General features: G+C 48.7%; 1 protein-coding gene across 2 annotated transcripts in view; it reads left to right on the top strand.

The window, feature by feature from the left end:
- LOC141174663 (serine/threonine-protein kinase Nek11-like) overlaps positions 1–16,627 on the top strand; it is a 490,513-nt gene that overhangs the window by 239,263 nt on the left and 234,623 nt on the right. For both annotated transcript variants that reach the window (XM_073659587.1, XM_073659586.1), the window contains exon 6: positions 9,066–9,189. In XM_073659587.1, the coding sequence (XP_073515688.1) occupies positions 9,066–9,189 (124 nt within the window). The remainder of the gene's footprint in view (positions 1–9,065; positions 9,190–16,627) is intronic.

The following is a 16,627-nucleotide window of genomic DNA, read 5'->3' as shown; positions in this document are numbered from 1 at the left end:
TTTATTTCTTCTAGGGTATAAAATTCTACATAGAATCAGATGACATTACACATCATACATAACAGCGAAAGGAGTGATTTCTAAAGGGGGAACTCCAGGCTTCGTCTATACAGAGGTCCATTTGTCTCCATAAGGACTTGGACGCTGGAGTTCCGTCTAACAATGGAGCATCTCGGAATCACACATAAGAAACTTTTGTAAAATGGGAGGTTTCGGGAAACTTCATTAATGCTCAGGATAATTGCAAACTCTTCCCAGGATGCTTCCTAGATTTTCCTGGAGAGTTGACAAGTATACATTTTATGTAAAAACTCTTCCCAGAATTCAGGTAGCTTCCCGAATGTTCCTGGAGAGTTGGCAAGTTTGAAAGTTTTTATGCCTTTCACTGTTGTAGAAATTTTGTTCTTCATTGGATAAACTGTTTTCTCTTTTTTAGTAGGCAGAAAGGTTGTACTCTACTATGGCGCTTGGGAGAATCTACCCTGGCACCATAGTTTTGGCAGCCATGGTCACTGGATTCTGTTTCTGAGAGGGTACTGTGTTACTCATGTAGAGATGCATGGTTTAGCACCACAAAGATGGGATTGTTAGACAAGTCCATGTCCGGGGTGGACATACCATTGGTGCAACCTGTGGAGCCGGGAGGGCGCCCACACACCTCCAAATCAAATGGAATTGTGCACCATGATGAGCTATTGGACTGTAAAAGGCCCATGTATTGTTCTTGCACATGGGCCCTCTTCTGTCTGTGTCTGCACCTGGGCCATATATAAGTGTTGCCATGCTTCGTAGTGGGGTGTACCTGTTAAATTGAAATGACCCTCGACCCCCTTTTGCTTAACTGAGGATCCCTTTGGGAGACAATAGTCAAAGTGGCTTTTCGAGAACCTACTATGAGGCAACAGTGAGAATTGTTGGAAACCTGGGACCAGATGATTGCAGAATGAAGTCTTGCATCAATAAGGATGGATGGTAGCGAGCAGAGTCTTCCTGCAGCAGTTTGAGATGCCAGACGGGTCTGAGAAGGACACTCCGAGCACTTCAGAAAGTGAGACATGGTCCACTCTTTCTTCACTACCACCTCCACAGCTCTGCTGCCGTTCCTGTTTCTTACAACCTGTCACTGGCCTTGTACCTCTGCTTCTCACATTCGCATGCAATGATGTCGTGCTGAGCTTGTGCTAGGTTTGTGTCTATACACAGCAGCTAATCCATGGGTGGACATGTGCCTTTGGTTCAACTACACAACTATCTGTGATCAACAAGGTTTAGTTGACTGCAGTCAGGTCATTGCTGTGACAATTCTTCGACTTGTGACATAATGGGGAGAGGCTTCAGCATCGTCTGTGCACTCTAGAACAGTTAAATAGTTATTTGCTTTTCTTATAGCATGGTCTTGCCCAGGATTCAAACTCACAACCTGTAGCATGGCAGGCAAAAACTTTAGCAATGAGTCACAGACTACACTGTTATTTACTAGGATTTTTTTTCTGCCTAAAGATCTAAATGGTATTCTTCTTCCTTACAGGCATATTGTACTGATACATAAAAAACACATCTTTATATACCTGTATATAGAGATTAAATAAAAGTTAGATTTTTTTCCTTAAAAAAAATCCAAAAATAATGAAAAATTATGGCAATAATCATTTTTTGCTACAGTTTTTAAAGATGAATGTCACAAATCAGTGCATAGCATGCACATATTTGGCATTCCTGCAATCTCAACAATTAAACAACATAGTGGTATTTTTTTGTGATTTATTTATGGCTGTTACAACTATGGATAAATGGATAAAAAAATCTTCTAGTCATCTCAAAAAGAAAATCACAAAAATGGCATTGTGTATATGCATGTGTAATGTGTATGTGGCGCCCTGCTGCGCATTGGTGCCACAGAAACCAGAAGGGTGCACGGATGGACTTCTCCACAAGAGGCCCTCACACATATAACTCGCCCCCAGGGCCGTGGGGTACTCGGCAGCCGGGCCTCTGGTTGCCGGGGGATATCACGGTGGCTGGCCCGGTCCGTGACCCAGGGCTTTCAGTGAAATGGGGAAATACTTTTATATGGGGTTTTTGGGATTTTTTTTTACGCCACCTGTGGTGTCTGGTGAGGATCACCAGCACTGCAACAGTCCTCTGAGGCAGATGGTAGGGCAGCTGTGATGGGACGGCTCCCCACAGGTGGAGCAGGCCTCAGGGCAGTGTAGAAGAATGGAGGAGGTGCGCTGGGCATTGTAGTGCAGGAAGGGAAAAGGTACTGGCGAAATGAAGGAGTGTAGGCAGTTAAGTGCAGTCATTCGAGTTTCCTCACAGTTCCGTTCAAGTTCCTCAGGTGCACAGTACTGATGCAATCCTCCCGCGTCGCACTGTGTTCACCGGACAAGGGTTCAGTCCTTCCTCAGGCACTCGGGTGTACCTGGCAGAACCCCACTTTCATATGTACCTTCCTAGACTGACTTCATGCTGGGTCTTTACTCCCTCCTGCCCTGCGCTTCTCACTGTGAATCCTATTCGGGTGCTGCGAGGTCCCCCCTGTCCGTCGGAGTTGCTCAGACCTGCTCGACCTTACTTGGATTGAAGTGAGAGTTTGGCTCCTGGCTATAGAAGTCCAGAAGCCTCCAGTTTTTCCAGCCGAGGCTTGAAGCTGCACGACTGGGCCAGGGGCCGGTCCCCTTCCTGTGGCCTAGATCCTCCTGACACTTGGCAGGTTCGGGGTGTACGGGTGCCGCCTGCACTCGCCGTACCCCCTAGGATCCCTTCTTCAGAATGGAGCTTCCTACTCAATCACACACTACAACTCTTCAGACTTGGGCCTCACTGGCTAGGCCCGCCTCTGGAGCAGAGCTCCTGCAGAGGCTCTGCTCCTCTCATTCTCCTCCTCTGACTGAACACACTCTCTAAGATGGCTTCCCTATTTATATCTCCTTCTACAAGTGCTTCCTCTAACTACTTCCTCCACCCACACCCACTACTGTTTCCCCCTACCTTTGGTTCCCCCCACTCCAGCCAGGGTCAGGGCTCAGCAGCTGCGCTCTGCATGTTGCCCCTCCAGCCGGCCTGGAGCAGTGTAGCGTTGGATGCAGGTGTTTGGGGTTCCGTGCAGCACTCCCTCCTTACCTGAGTGAAGGGAGGCACCACACCTCTGAGTGAGGTGCAGTACCTCTGTGGCGACTGAACTCTCAGGGGCGCCACACATTCACACATCTCCACCCTACCACCTCAGACCAGCAGAGGGAGCCCTTTAGGGATATATATAGGGAGGGTGGAGTCAGGCCGCTCAGTTTAGTTCTAGTCAGTGTTCAGAGAGGAACACAGCTCAGAGTGAGCAGAGAGCGTGCCGACGCTCAGAGAGCGGTGAAGACGCAGCACGCCAGCTGCCAAGTAGTGAGGGCCCTGAGTGTGGTCGACGGCTAGGAGAAAAGGAGAGTGGAGCTAAGGGGGCAGAGGAGCCTAGTAAGCTCACCCCGTTCTACAAACCGGACACCGGGTCCGAGCCTATAGGGACCCTTTACACCCAGTAGGGAAAACCGGAATCCCAGGAGGACTACAAGTCCCTGGCAAACCTGAAGCTAGACACCTACAGGACCAGGAACCACGAAGGCCCGACATCCAGGGAAAGTGGTTACCAACCAGAGGTCCTATTTCTGAGCAACAGGTGAAGTAAAAGCAGGACACATAGCCTAGGCTCAGTTACAGGCTGGCCAGGAACATACACAGAGACAGACACCGATCAGGAGGCCCTATACCCGCTCACTGGGGCGAAGTCCAAAAGTGCGCCCTTCACCTGGAGTACCCTGGACCGTACCTAACAACAGCACCAGTAAAGGTAATGAAGCAAATCCCCTGTCTCTGTCCGTTACTTCTGCTGCGCCATCGTTCCCCCAGCACCACAATGCCCAGCGCAACCTGCATCGTTTCACTGCCCTGAGGCCTGCTCCACCTGTGGGGAGCCGTTTCATCTCAAGCTGCCCTAACACCTGCCTCAGAGGACTGTCGCAGCGCTGGTGATCCTCACCAGACACCACAGGTGGCGTCATGACAAATCCCCTATAAATATCCCCTTTTTGCACTCACCGCCCTGGGTCACGGACCGGACCAGCCACCGTGATCTCCCCCAAAAGCAGCCATAAGGTCCGGCTGCCGAGTACCCCACGGCCCTGGGGGTGAGTGAGATTTTGGCGTCACAAACAGGATTGCGTGCCCGTTGCCACCGGGGACTGTGCGCCTTAAGAGACTGTAACCCTTACTGTGGTGAAGTTTTCCCGCCTTTCCTGAGGTTTTCCCGCCATATCCGCCATTTTTCCTGTTGCCGCACGGGAAGAAGAGGGGTGTAACCACTGGAAGCGCGCGAAGCCTAGGACACACTCCGCCCCTGACGTCGTACCAGGAAGCGTCAGGTCCTGGAAGGAGCCAGAGGACGCTCTGACGTCAGACGCGAGCGACGCAAGGTCCTGAAAGAAGACCGTCGCCCGCGGAGCTGCGGCCTACCTGAGAAGAAAGTGAAGAAGGTAGGCTCCGGTTCACTAGGGGGGCGCAACCATGGCCGACGACCAGCAAGCCGCTGGAGCGCCGGTTAGCGCTCATGAGGCCCAATCTGCGCCCGGCGCCGCACAGGCCGGAGCGGCCGCTCCACCAGCAGGGGTCATAACTCCGTTGATACCTATGGCCCTGCCATATATCCCTGGAGCAAAGTGGTTCCCCCAGTATAATGGTAAACCGGACACACTGTCCGGATTCAAGAGGAAAATATGCAGCATACTGCATATGTATTCTATGACTGGCAAGCAGAGAGCCGCTGTAGTGTTAGGACAATTGACTGATGCCGCTGAGCGAGAAGTTGAAACCTGGCCAGCCGCAGACCAAGAATCAGTGTCCGTCATCTTTAAAAGATTGCAAACAACGTTTGAAAACCGCACTGAGACAGATCTCCGGATGAGGTTCTACCAGTGTGTCCAGAAACCCGAAGACAGTATCCGGGACTATGTCTGGCGCTTACAGGAGGCCCTGCGGGCCCTGAAGCAGGTTAGTCCAGCCAGCATCCATGAGGAAAATAAAATGTTGACGGAACAATTTATCCGGGGGTGAAGCCCTAGGAAGAAGTGCCTCTCATCGTACCGGAGGAGCCTAAAGAAGCAGTGATACATACTGAATTAGGAGATTTCCCGGCAGATTGGCCCCAACTAGGAGGAGCAGTGATAATACCTGTGATCCACTTTTACCAACAGCCAGAAGACCCTCCACAGCAAGTAGAACCTGTAAGTGCCCTAGAAGAGCCTGCTCAGGAAGAATCCCCAGAATAAGGATCCCCGGTTGGAGCAGAGCAAGAAGGCCCAGCCAATGGTACACTTGCCAGTCCCGTAGAGAGGTTAAGGCAGCCTTGCAGTTCCTCCACACCTAGAACTGACAGAATGGGAGGTAGTACAAACACCAGTACCACACGGATCCCAGTACTACGTAGGTCAACATGTAGCACTCAAGGTCAGACCCCTGTCAGATATAGAGAATAGAAAGGAAAACTCTGACGGTATAAATAGTTGCCCCTGAGGTATGTTGTTCTTGTGTAATTTTCATGTATTTAATTATTGATGTGTTTTGCCTTACAATGGACAATTTAGGTGACATGGACACTTAGCATTGCATTTAGTTACCCGTAAGAGTATATATATATATAAAAGACTCTGTGGCTGAGGACTGTGAGCAGCCCAAAAACTGTCCATGTACATAATTGCACTCCCTGGAGTGCCTTGTAAGTAACCACTGAACAAAAACCCGTTTGGCGTGGCCGAAGACATGGTCCATCACCTGGATCACTTATGCCCTGCAGCCACGCCCAGGGCCTACGTTGAGGGTTTTCGGACGGGTCCCTCATGCTGCTCATCCACTTTCGGTGAAAAGGACACCAGGTTATGGGACTTGCTGTAACCATATTGTTATTACTGTAATTGTTATTATTATTGTTTAACCTGTTTTTTATAAAATGCTTCAGTCCAGGAGTACTGAGTTTTACTAAGGGGGAATGTGGCGCCCTGCTGCGCATTGGTGCCACAGAACCCAGAAGGGTGCACAGATGGACTTCTCTACAAGAGGCCCTCACACATTCACACATCTCCACCCTACCACCTCAGACCAGCAGAGGGAGCCCTTTAGGGATATACAGTACAGACCAAAAGTTTGGACACACCTTCTCATTTAAAGATTTTTCTGTATTTTCATGACTATGAAAACTGTACATTCACACTGAAGGCATCAAAACTATTAATTAACACATGAGGAATTATATACTTTACAAAAAAGTGTGAAACAACTGAAAATATGTCTTATATTCTAGGTTCTTCAAAGTGGCCACTTTTTGCTTTGATGACTGCTTTGCACACTCTTGGCATTCTCTTGATGAGCTTCAAGAGGTAGTCACCGGAAATGGTTTTCACTTCACAGGTGGCCCTGTCAGGTTTAATAAGTGGGATTTCTTGCCTTATAAATGGGGCTGGGACCATCAGTTGTGTTGTGCAGAAGTCTGGTGGATACACAGCTGATAGTCCTACTGAATAGACTGTTAGAATTTGTATTATGGCAATAAAAAAGCAACTAAGTAAAGAAAAACGAGTGGCCATCATTACTTTAAGAAATTAAGGTCAGTCCGAAAAATTGGGCAAACTTTGAAAGTGTCCCCAAGTGCAGTTGCAAAAACCATCAAGCGCTACAAAGAAACTGGCTCACATGAGGACCGCCCCAGGAAAGGAAGACCAAGAGTCATCTCTGCTTCTGAGGATAAGTTTATCCGAGTCACCAGCCTCAGAAATCGCAGGTTAACAGCAAGTCAGATTAGAGACCAGGTCAATGCCACACAGAGTTCTACTGTAGCAGCAGACACATCTCTACAACAACTGTTAAGAGGAGACTTTGTGCAGCAGGCCTTCATGGTAAAATAGCTGCTAGGAAACCACTGCTAAGGACAGACAGCAAGCAGAAGAGACTTGTTTGGGCTAAAGAACACAAGGAATGGACATTAGACCAGTGGAAATCTGTGCTTTGGTCTGATGAGTCCAAATTTGAGATCTTTGGTTCTAACCACCGTGTCTTTGTGCGACGCAGAAAAGGTGAACGGATTGACTCTACATGCCTGGTTCCCACCGTGAAGCATGGAGGTAGAGGTGTGATGGTGTGGGGGTGCTTTGCTGGTGACACTGTTGGGGATTTATTCAAAATTGAAGGCATACTGAACCAGCATGGCTACCACAGCATCTTGCAGCGGCATGCTATTCCATCCGGTTTGCGTTTAGTTGGACCATCATTTATTTTTCAACAGGACAGTGACCCCAAACACACCTCCAGGCTGTGTAAGGGCTATTTGACCAAGAAGGAGAGTGATGGGGTGCTACGCCAGATGACCTGGCCTCCACAGTCACCAGACCTGAACCCAATCGAGATGGTTTGGGGTGAGCTGGACCGCAGAGTGAAGGCAAAAGGGCCAACAAGTGCTAAGCATCTCTGGGAACTCCTTCAAGATTGTTGGAAGACCATTTCCTGTGACTACCTCTTGAAGCTCATCAAGAGAATGGCAAGAGTGTGCAAAGCAGTCATCAAAGCAAAAGACATATTTTCAGTTGTTTCACACTTTTTTGTTAAGAATATAATTTCACATGTGTTAATTAATAGTTTTGATGCCTTCAGTGTGAATGTACAATTTTCATAGTCATGAAAATACAGAAAAATCTTTAAATGAGAAGGCGTGTCCAAACTTTTGGTCTGTACTGTATATAGGGAGGGTGGAGCCAGGCAGCTCAGTTTAGTTCCAGTCAGTGTTCAGAGAGGAACACAGCTCGGAGTGAGCAGAGAGCGTGCCGACGCTCAGAGAGCAGTGAAGACGCAGCACGCCAGCTGCCAAGTAGTGAGGGCCCCGAGTGTGGTCAACGGCGAGGAGAAAAGGAGAGTGGAGCTAAGGGGGCAGAGGAGCCTAGCAAGCTCACCCCGTTATACAAACCGGACACCGGGTCCGAGCCTATAGGGTCCCTTTACACCCAGTAGGGAAAACCGGAATCCCAGGAGGACTACAAGTCCCTGGCAAACCTGAAGCTAGACACCTACAGGACCTGGAACCACGAAGGCCCCGACATCCAGGGAAAGTGGTTACCAACCAGAGGTCCTATTTCTGAGCAACAGGTGAAATAAAAGCAGGACACATAGCCTAGGCTCAGTTGCAGGCTGGCCAGGAACATACAGAGAGACAGACATGGATCAGGAGGCCCTATACCCGCTCACTGGGGCGAAGTCCAAAAGTACGCCCTTCACCTGGAGTACCCTGGACCGTACCTAACAACAGCACCAGTAAAGGTAATGAAGCAAATCCCCTGTCTCTGTCCGTTACTTCTGCTGCGCCATCGTTCCCCCTGCACCACAACACCCAGCGCAACCTGCATCGTTTCACAGCCCTGAGGCCTGCTCCACCTGTGGGAGCCGTTCCATCTCAAGCTGCCCTAACACCTGCCTCAGAGGACTGTCGCAGCGCAGGTGATCCTCACCAGACACCACAGGTGGCATCACGACTAATCCCCTATAAATATCCCCTTTTTGCACTGACCGCCCTGGGTCACGGACCGGGCCAGCCACCGTGATCTCCCCCAAAAGCAGCCATAAGGCCCGGCTGCCGAGTACCCCACGGCCCTGGGGGCGAGTCATGTACATGTATATTTTATACATGATTGTGTGCGTGTTTGTACTAGGAATATGTGTGAACAATGTGTAATGTAAGAATATGCATTTAAATGTAACATTTTGAATAAAGTGTAAATTATACATTTTTTTAACATTGTCATTTGAAAAGTCACTTTTAACTACGGTATTTCCATGCTGTATATCGAGCCTCCTGAGAACATCATCTACATTTCAAGGGTCTGATATATTTCCAGTTATGCTATAAGAGGTAGAACATAGCAATGTAATTAATAGCATTCCGCTATTACGTATTTGCAGCCAAAGTGTAACTATGAGACTATGAGATGGATGTTAGCATTATCAAACAGGAAATGAATCTAATGAAATTATCTTGGTTTGTGTTTTAGGTGACTTTGGTGTGTCACGTATCCTTGCTCCACCTGATATGGCCACTACTATAACAGGAACTGCTTCCTACATGAGCCCTGAGCTGTTCTCTAACACCGGATACAACACAAAGTGCGATATCTGGTGAGTCACAAACTGCATGTTTTATAGAGAATTAATCTGTATAAAAAGTATAACATATCCTGTACTGATCCTGAGTTACATCCTGTATTATACTCCAGAGCTGCACTCACTATTCTGCTGGTGCAGTCACTGTGTACATATATTACATTACTGATCCTCAGATACATCCTGTATTATACTCCAGAGCTGCACTCAGTATTCTGCTGGTGCAGTCACTGTGTACATACATTACATTACTTATCCTGTACTGATCCTGAGTTACATCCTGTATTATACTCCAGAGCTGCACTCACTATTCTGCTGGTGCAGTCACAGTCCACTCCAGGGACTGTGCATTCCCGTAGGAGCAATCTCGCCCTGTCCCCCGGAAATGTGGTGTAGTGGATGTAGTGTTAGGGTCCTGAGCCATGCTCCTTCCTTACCTGAGAGTGAGATACCACACCTCTGGATGAGATGCAATACCTCTGTGGCGACCGAACCCTCAGGGGCGCCACACATACATTACATTACTTATCCTGTACTGATCCTGAGTTACATCTTGTATTATACTCCAGAGCTGCACTTACTATTCTGCTGGTGGAGTCACTGTGTACATATGACTCGCCCCCTGGGTAGTGGGGCACTCGGATCCGGGCAGTAGGGGAACGATGGGAGTAGTAGTGGCAACCCGGTTCCGTGGCTCAGGGTGGTCAGGCCAGTGGTAGTCCGTTATGTGCTGTTGATTATGTCCGACTACGCCACCCGTGGATTGCGGTTATTAGGAACCGCCGCTGCATGCAGACCGCTGGGGCTGATGAGGTGTGCAGCTAGGGTAGTATGACTCCCCACGGGAAGAGTGCGGCCCCAGGACAGTATAATGGATGGTGGGAGTGATGGTGGTGAGAGTCCCAGTACCGGTAGTGCTGGAGGCGCGAAGGAGCACACAGACAGCAGGTTGCAGTCCAGGGTCTTTACTAAAACAGGTAAACTGACCCATAAACAGTCCCGGCTAGGAGGGGACCTGGATGTCTGAAAGCAATTGGGAGATTGGCCCTGGTCAGGGTGAGGGTGTAGGCCTACCGTGATTTCTGCGCTCCTTCTGACTATCTCCTCCTTATAGGATAACAGCCCACGCTTCCGAGCTCTCCGTGTATTCTCGCCTGTATGACCTGCGATGTGGGTTCCTTTCTGCTCCCAGCCTTGTACGGCTTTGCTGGTCCCTTCTGTTGTGGCAGGGCCTTCAGGCTTCTTAGGCCAAGGAATATACAGTTCCCTGCAGACTTGTTATCTGCTGGAGAATGTGGAATCCTTCCAGCCTCAGACACCAAAGTCTGGTAAAGTAAGTCCTTTATCTGCCAAGACAGGCTCACTTCGCCTCTTGACTCTGGCTTGTGGCTCTCCTACTGCCACACTTCCTCTTAGGTGCAATACAACTTTCTGTCCCTGCTCTGCTCCGGGACACGTCTCAGTGCTGAGACAGGCCATCCAGTTCTCTCTAACCCTGCCCCCAGTACCAGCTTTTATAGGGGCAGCCTGCTCCCCCTACTGGCTTGAGACAGGAGGCATTGCATGCTAATGTTCCCCTGACTAGAGAACCTCCCCCTTGCTCTCAGACACAGCTTTATTACATTTTGTGGCATCCAGGCCAGGGTGACACACATACATTACATTACTTATCCTGTACTGATCTGTAGCACCCCGAGGGTTCGGTTGCTACAGGGGTATTGCATCTCACCCAGATGTGCGATATCTCACTTCCAGGTAAGGATGGAGTGTGGCTCAGGACCCTAACACCCACATGCACTACACCACATTTCCGGGGGACAGCTCGACGGTGCTCCCATTAGTTATGCAGGCACGAGTGAGCATGTCCCTGGCTGGAGTGGGGGGAGGGAACACCTAGAGAAGGGAACCCGGTAGTGTGTGCGTGGGGGAGGTAGATCCTGGGTGCACTCTGTACAGGAGTATAAAGGGAGGCACCATCTTGGAAAGGGAGTGAGTTGAGAGAGGAGAAGACAGGGAGCAGAGCTGCTTTATGGGCTCTGCTCCACAGGCAGGCCCTGTCAGGAGGCCTGAGCCTGGAGGAGGGAAGAAGGAGGAAGAGGAGCAGACTGGGCTCCAGGAAGGACAGAGGGGACCCCAGGGGTGTGGACTGGCTGGTAGCCACCACACGCCCGCCGCTACCTGAGTAGGGGGGTCAGGTCAAGAAGATGGGAACCGGATCCCAAATTAGTGGAGGAGAGAAACTACCCTCAACTAAGAACCGGAGGCTGCGACATTACATGTGGAGCAGCCCCTCACCACACCCGCTAGGAAGGCACCACATAGGACCTGGGAAACGCAGGCCAACGTTTGCCCACCAAGAAGGTCCGAGGCAGCTGGACATAAGCGTGGTCACTAGTGGGGTTGAAGACCAGAGACAGGGGACATAAAGGGGGTCCTGCAAAGCACTCCAGAAAGACCTGGGAGTTAACCGAGCCCCTCACCTGGTGAGCACAGCGCGACACAGGCGGCCACCTCTGCAGCGGTGGCCTGGAGCAGTAACCGAGTAACCGTGAGTAAAGACCCTGAACTGCACCACCAAGACTCCGAGTTGTCTTTGTTGCGCTCGTGTACCACCATCACCCCCATCATCTATCCCTGCTGCCCTGAGGCCATACCCCTCCCGTTGGGGGTTATACCACCACGCTGCACATTCTCATACACCTGGCCTCAGTGGACTGTTCTGCAGCGGCGGCTTCAAAGCCGCACTCAACGGGTGGCGTAGTCGATCAAGTTAACATCTACTGCCATAGACCGCCACTTAGTCTGACTCCCTGGGCACGGACCGGATCACCGCCACGAGACTACAACCCTAAAGAGATCCGGCTCCGGGTAAGCTCCCGCGTGCGCAACGCAGCGCGACACAGGCCCAGGGGCGCGTCAGATCCTGAGTTACATCCTGTATTATACTCCAGAGCTGCACTCACTATTCTGCTGGTGCAGTCACTGTGTACATACATTACAGTACTGATCCTGAGTTACATCCTGTATTATACTCCAGAGCTGAACTCACTATTCTGCTGGTGCAGTCACTGTGTGCATACATTACATTACTGATCCTGTACTGATCCTGAGTTACACCCTGTATTATACTCCAGAGCTGCACTCACTATTCTACTGGTGCAGTCACTGTGTACATACATTACATTACTTATCCTGTACTGATCCTAAGTTATATCCTGTATTATACTCCAGAGCTGCACTCACAGTTCTGCTGGTGCAGTCCCTGTGTACATACATTACATTACTGATCCTGTACTGATCCTGAGTTACATCCTGTATTATACTCCAGAGCTGCACTCACAGTTCTGCTGGTGCAGTCACTGTGTACATACATTACAGTGCTGTGCAAATTAATTGGGACAAAGCAAAAAAACACATATTTTTGAATATTTAATAATAAAATGTTATAATGCACTGTTACATACTAATTTTAGTAAGAAATATGTCCTCCTTTAGCAGATATGAGATTTTCAATGCGTTTTGGCATTGATTCTACCAAGTTTTTGCATAAATTCTTCAATTCTTCATCATGGAACCACACTTGTATGGCACGGTTTATCATTCGTTCTTTGATTGTACAGTCCATTTTGCCAAGATTTCTCTTCACAATGCTCCACAAATTTTCTATAGGATTTAAGTCTGGTGAATTGCCAGGCCAGTCCAGCACTTTTACTTTATTTTCTTCCAGGGATTTCTTCACACACTTGGAATTGTGGCATGGAGCCAAATCTTGTTGGAATCTCCCTTCAAGTTTATGCATAAATGGCACAATAAAACATTTAAAACGACTATGTATTTGGATGAATTCATTATACCATCAACAGAAAATAAGCTCCCTGTACCATCAGCTGTAAAAAAGCACCAAAACATCTGTTTTTGAGGGTGTTTTACAGTTTGTTGAATATGATCAGCTCGCAATGGTTCATTTTTGCTTCTTCTAACAACACTTTCTCTGTACCCTTGAACAAAAAGATGGGTTTCATCACTGAAAATTACCCTTTTCCACTGGTTAGTTGGCCAAGATTTATATTTTTTTGCCCATGCAAGTCGTTTGGCCTTCATTGGAGATGTCAGAAGTTGTTTTTTTACTGGCTTTGTTGCCCTCCGACCAACTTCCTGAAGCCTGCGCCGTACAGTTGAATCGCTAATATCAATACCTGCAGCGAACAAGTCTCTTTGGAGGTCTTTACTTGTTTTTCTTACATTAATTTTACTATTTCTGATAAGTGTTTTATAAGTTCTTAGCGTCGTTTTCCTTTTTCTTCCACATTTCCCTTTTCGTTTTGGAGAAAACGATCCAGTTTCATTGTGTCTGCGAATTATTCTTGAAACGGTAGATTTTCCAATACCCACGGTGGAAACGATTTCTCTTACAGTCAGACTTGTATGTTCATTAAGAGTAATAATTCTAGACCTCTTCCGTGGAGTAACATCCATTTTTACAGGCACGAATCACACTGAGAGAAAAAGTACACTAAACCACTCCTCACAGAAACAAGCTCTCAAATGAAGCTGAGGGGGCAGCTAGCTGTTATTTTCTGACTAAAACCAGTCAAACCACATTTTGTTACTCAAGGTTGTACACTCACACCTGTTCAAAGCAGTTAAAACTGGATTGAATCACTGACTGGTAACCAACTTACAATATTACTTAAAAAATGCTTTGTCCCAATTAATTTACACAGCACTGTACATTACTTATGTCAGGAACTCCACAGGGACGACACCAGGGAGATCACGCAATATCTCGCCGTTGCCGTCACGCTGTCAGTATTTTGTCCGGAATCGCGAGCACATGATCTAGGCTACTCACTCGTTGGGCATCGGTAAGCACACAGAAAGCGTATGGCGTCACACCTCCGAATTCCAGCTCCAGGAATATCTGTGTATGCCCTGTACGGTTGCTTCCGGCTGCACGATAGCTCGATTATTAATATTATTCTCTACCACCACCGTAAAGCTTTGAAATACAATACAGGCCCGGGCGGACGCGTGCGTTTTGGTAGCGTATATGGCTTTGGGGGAGGGAATGATTACCGGACAAAAGAAACAGAACTATTAAATATTATATTTAGTTCAAAAGGGAGGCAGTGTTTAGGAAAAATATATATACAAGGATGTTACAAAGGAGGCATTAAAATACAAATCAGTTATACAAATAAAACAGGATTAAAGAAGAAAACTTACGCTATACAATTCGCAGGGACGAATCAGCATAGGTGGAGGAGGGGCTCCCCAGTTTGATTTTAGCGTTATCGAACGCAACCCGTTGCATATAATCCTTATACCCCCCTGGCAATGAGTGCTCCTGTATTCTCCATGGGTTCTCTTACACCTAAGGGGAGATCAGCCCACACGCCACTTGTGGTGACATCATGTTGGCTGGTCTCCAGCCTGTACATTTTTATTAAAAACGCTAACTTCTGCAATAACTCATCGCAGAAGCTTGCAAACTACGCCATTTTTTCCGTTATGATTTTACCTTCATTTAGAGACCACACATCGCATAGTTGCAGTCTGCTATTCTGGCGTTTTTGTACTACAGCTCTACGTAGCGTTTTTCAGCGACAGAAAAATATTCCTATCATTCTCTAGTTGGTCCTATCCCTAAAAATATGAGTCCAGTTATCATCAGAAATATGGAACATCAGTTATTCCATATTTCATATCAGAGTCGAAGTATCTGGAGATTTTTTTTGTGAAGCTCGGGAAGCAAGCTTTCCCAGTTACATGCAAATTAGTGCAATCCTGCCACTGATTACCCTCTGTGTCTGCCAGGGACAAGATACTCGCATCTTAACGAAGTTATGACACTTCTTGGCTGCCATTTGTTTGTGTAAGCTATTTTGGCTGTGGGTTATAACTTGGAGGGAGACACTCTAGATTGTCATCTCTGGACTGTCAGCTCTCAAAAGATGGATAAGGGAGGGGGTGAAGAGAGGTTTGGGAGGAATGGTCAATTTCTATGACAGACTTTCAATATTCCTCAATATTTCCCTGACATCTCCCCCCTCTTTGAGGTGGCGTAATGGGTGATTTACCGATCGCCCCTTTAAGCCCTCCTCCTGGCCCACCCTTCCTGCTGATCTGACAAGCTGGGGATCTAGCTTTCCAATCACCCTGACCGGTTTGGGATACATTTTACCCACACCTCTGACACGTTATGGGTGCCTTCCTCCTATACTCCTGACAGACAGGGGGACACACCTTCCTCTTACCTCGCCTGGTTGTGGGGCCTACCCTTACACTCCTCATGGCTACCAGGGGTGCTGGGCAAGCTATGGGGCAGCTACGACTGGCCATGTCACAGACCATCATGACACTGGTCAGCGGCACGGGACCACTTTCCCTATGATCTCCGTGTTTCCGCCCATCCTTTCTCATCACCTCTAAAGCCGTGCTAGCCATGGGGCAACAACCATTGACCATTCCACTATCTGGCGTGACACTGGTCACCTGCATGGGATGACCTGCTTCCTGGTGTCCGTACCTGCCCCCCTTGCCCCTAGCACATATGCTGGCTCGTTTTAGGGGATCCTCAGCAGCATCACCCCACGGGGTGAGGTGGCTGAGTTCCCCTTTACCACAACACACATTTTTATTATACATCACATTGACATTTTTGACGGTGTCATTACATGACATATCAGATCTGGGAGGGTTGTCAGGAACAGATCGGGCAACCAACAGTCGCAGATCAGTTCCCAATAGCACATTAGTGGGGAGATTCTACGACAGCCCCACTTCCCTTAACCCCCTCCCCACACCCCAGTCCAGGAAAACTCGGGCCATCGGTATGGGACGGCGAACACCCCCAAACCCGGTGACAGTCAGGGCCTTCCCAGGAATGAGTTCCTCTGGTAACACAAACTCATTGCGGATGAGGGTACGTTCTGCGCCACTGTCCTTAAAGCCAACAGTAACGGTGGTGCCCACGGTTCAGGTTGTAAGTTCTCCCGGGCCCGGCTAACCGCCCCACCCACAAAAAGAATGGCTTCACTAGGCCCTGGGGCCTCAGGTGTGGTGTTCATCTTCTGCCTCTCCAGGCAGACAAGGCTGATGTGACCTTTTTGGTCACAAGTATAACACTTACAGGAGTAAAATGCAGTCCAGGTGCAGGAAGATGGGGCAGAACCCACTGAGGGCCCTGAAGGCCGGCTGGCTGGAACACTGGGGATAGTTGTAGACTTATCCCCCTTCCAGCTGGCGGCGGCTGACTTCTGCTCCTCTGGTGTGCGGTGGGCCTCATAGGCATCCGCAATCTGGGCTGCTTTGGCAGCTTCCTTCGGCTCCTATTCAAGCACAAACTGTCGCACGTCCACTGGGCAAAGATGAAGAAACTGGTCCTTCACCATCAGATCCTTCAGGTCCTCAAAACCTTTCCAGGAGACAAGATACTGTAATCTCCCTCTAT

The sequence above is a fragment of the Phyllobates terribilis genome, unplaced genomic scaffold (genome assembly GCF_046119375.1).
Source record: "Phyllobates terribilis strain yellow unplaced genomic scaffold, ASM4611937v1 Scaffold_13__5_contigs__length_258822181, whole genome shotgun sequence".
Taxonomy (NCBI): Eukaryota; Metazoa; Chordata; class Amphibia; order Anura; family Dendrobatidae; genus Phyllobates; species Phyllobates terribilis.
This window is presented reverse-complemented; position numbering and strand designations above follow the sequence as displayed.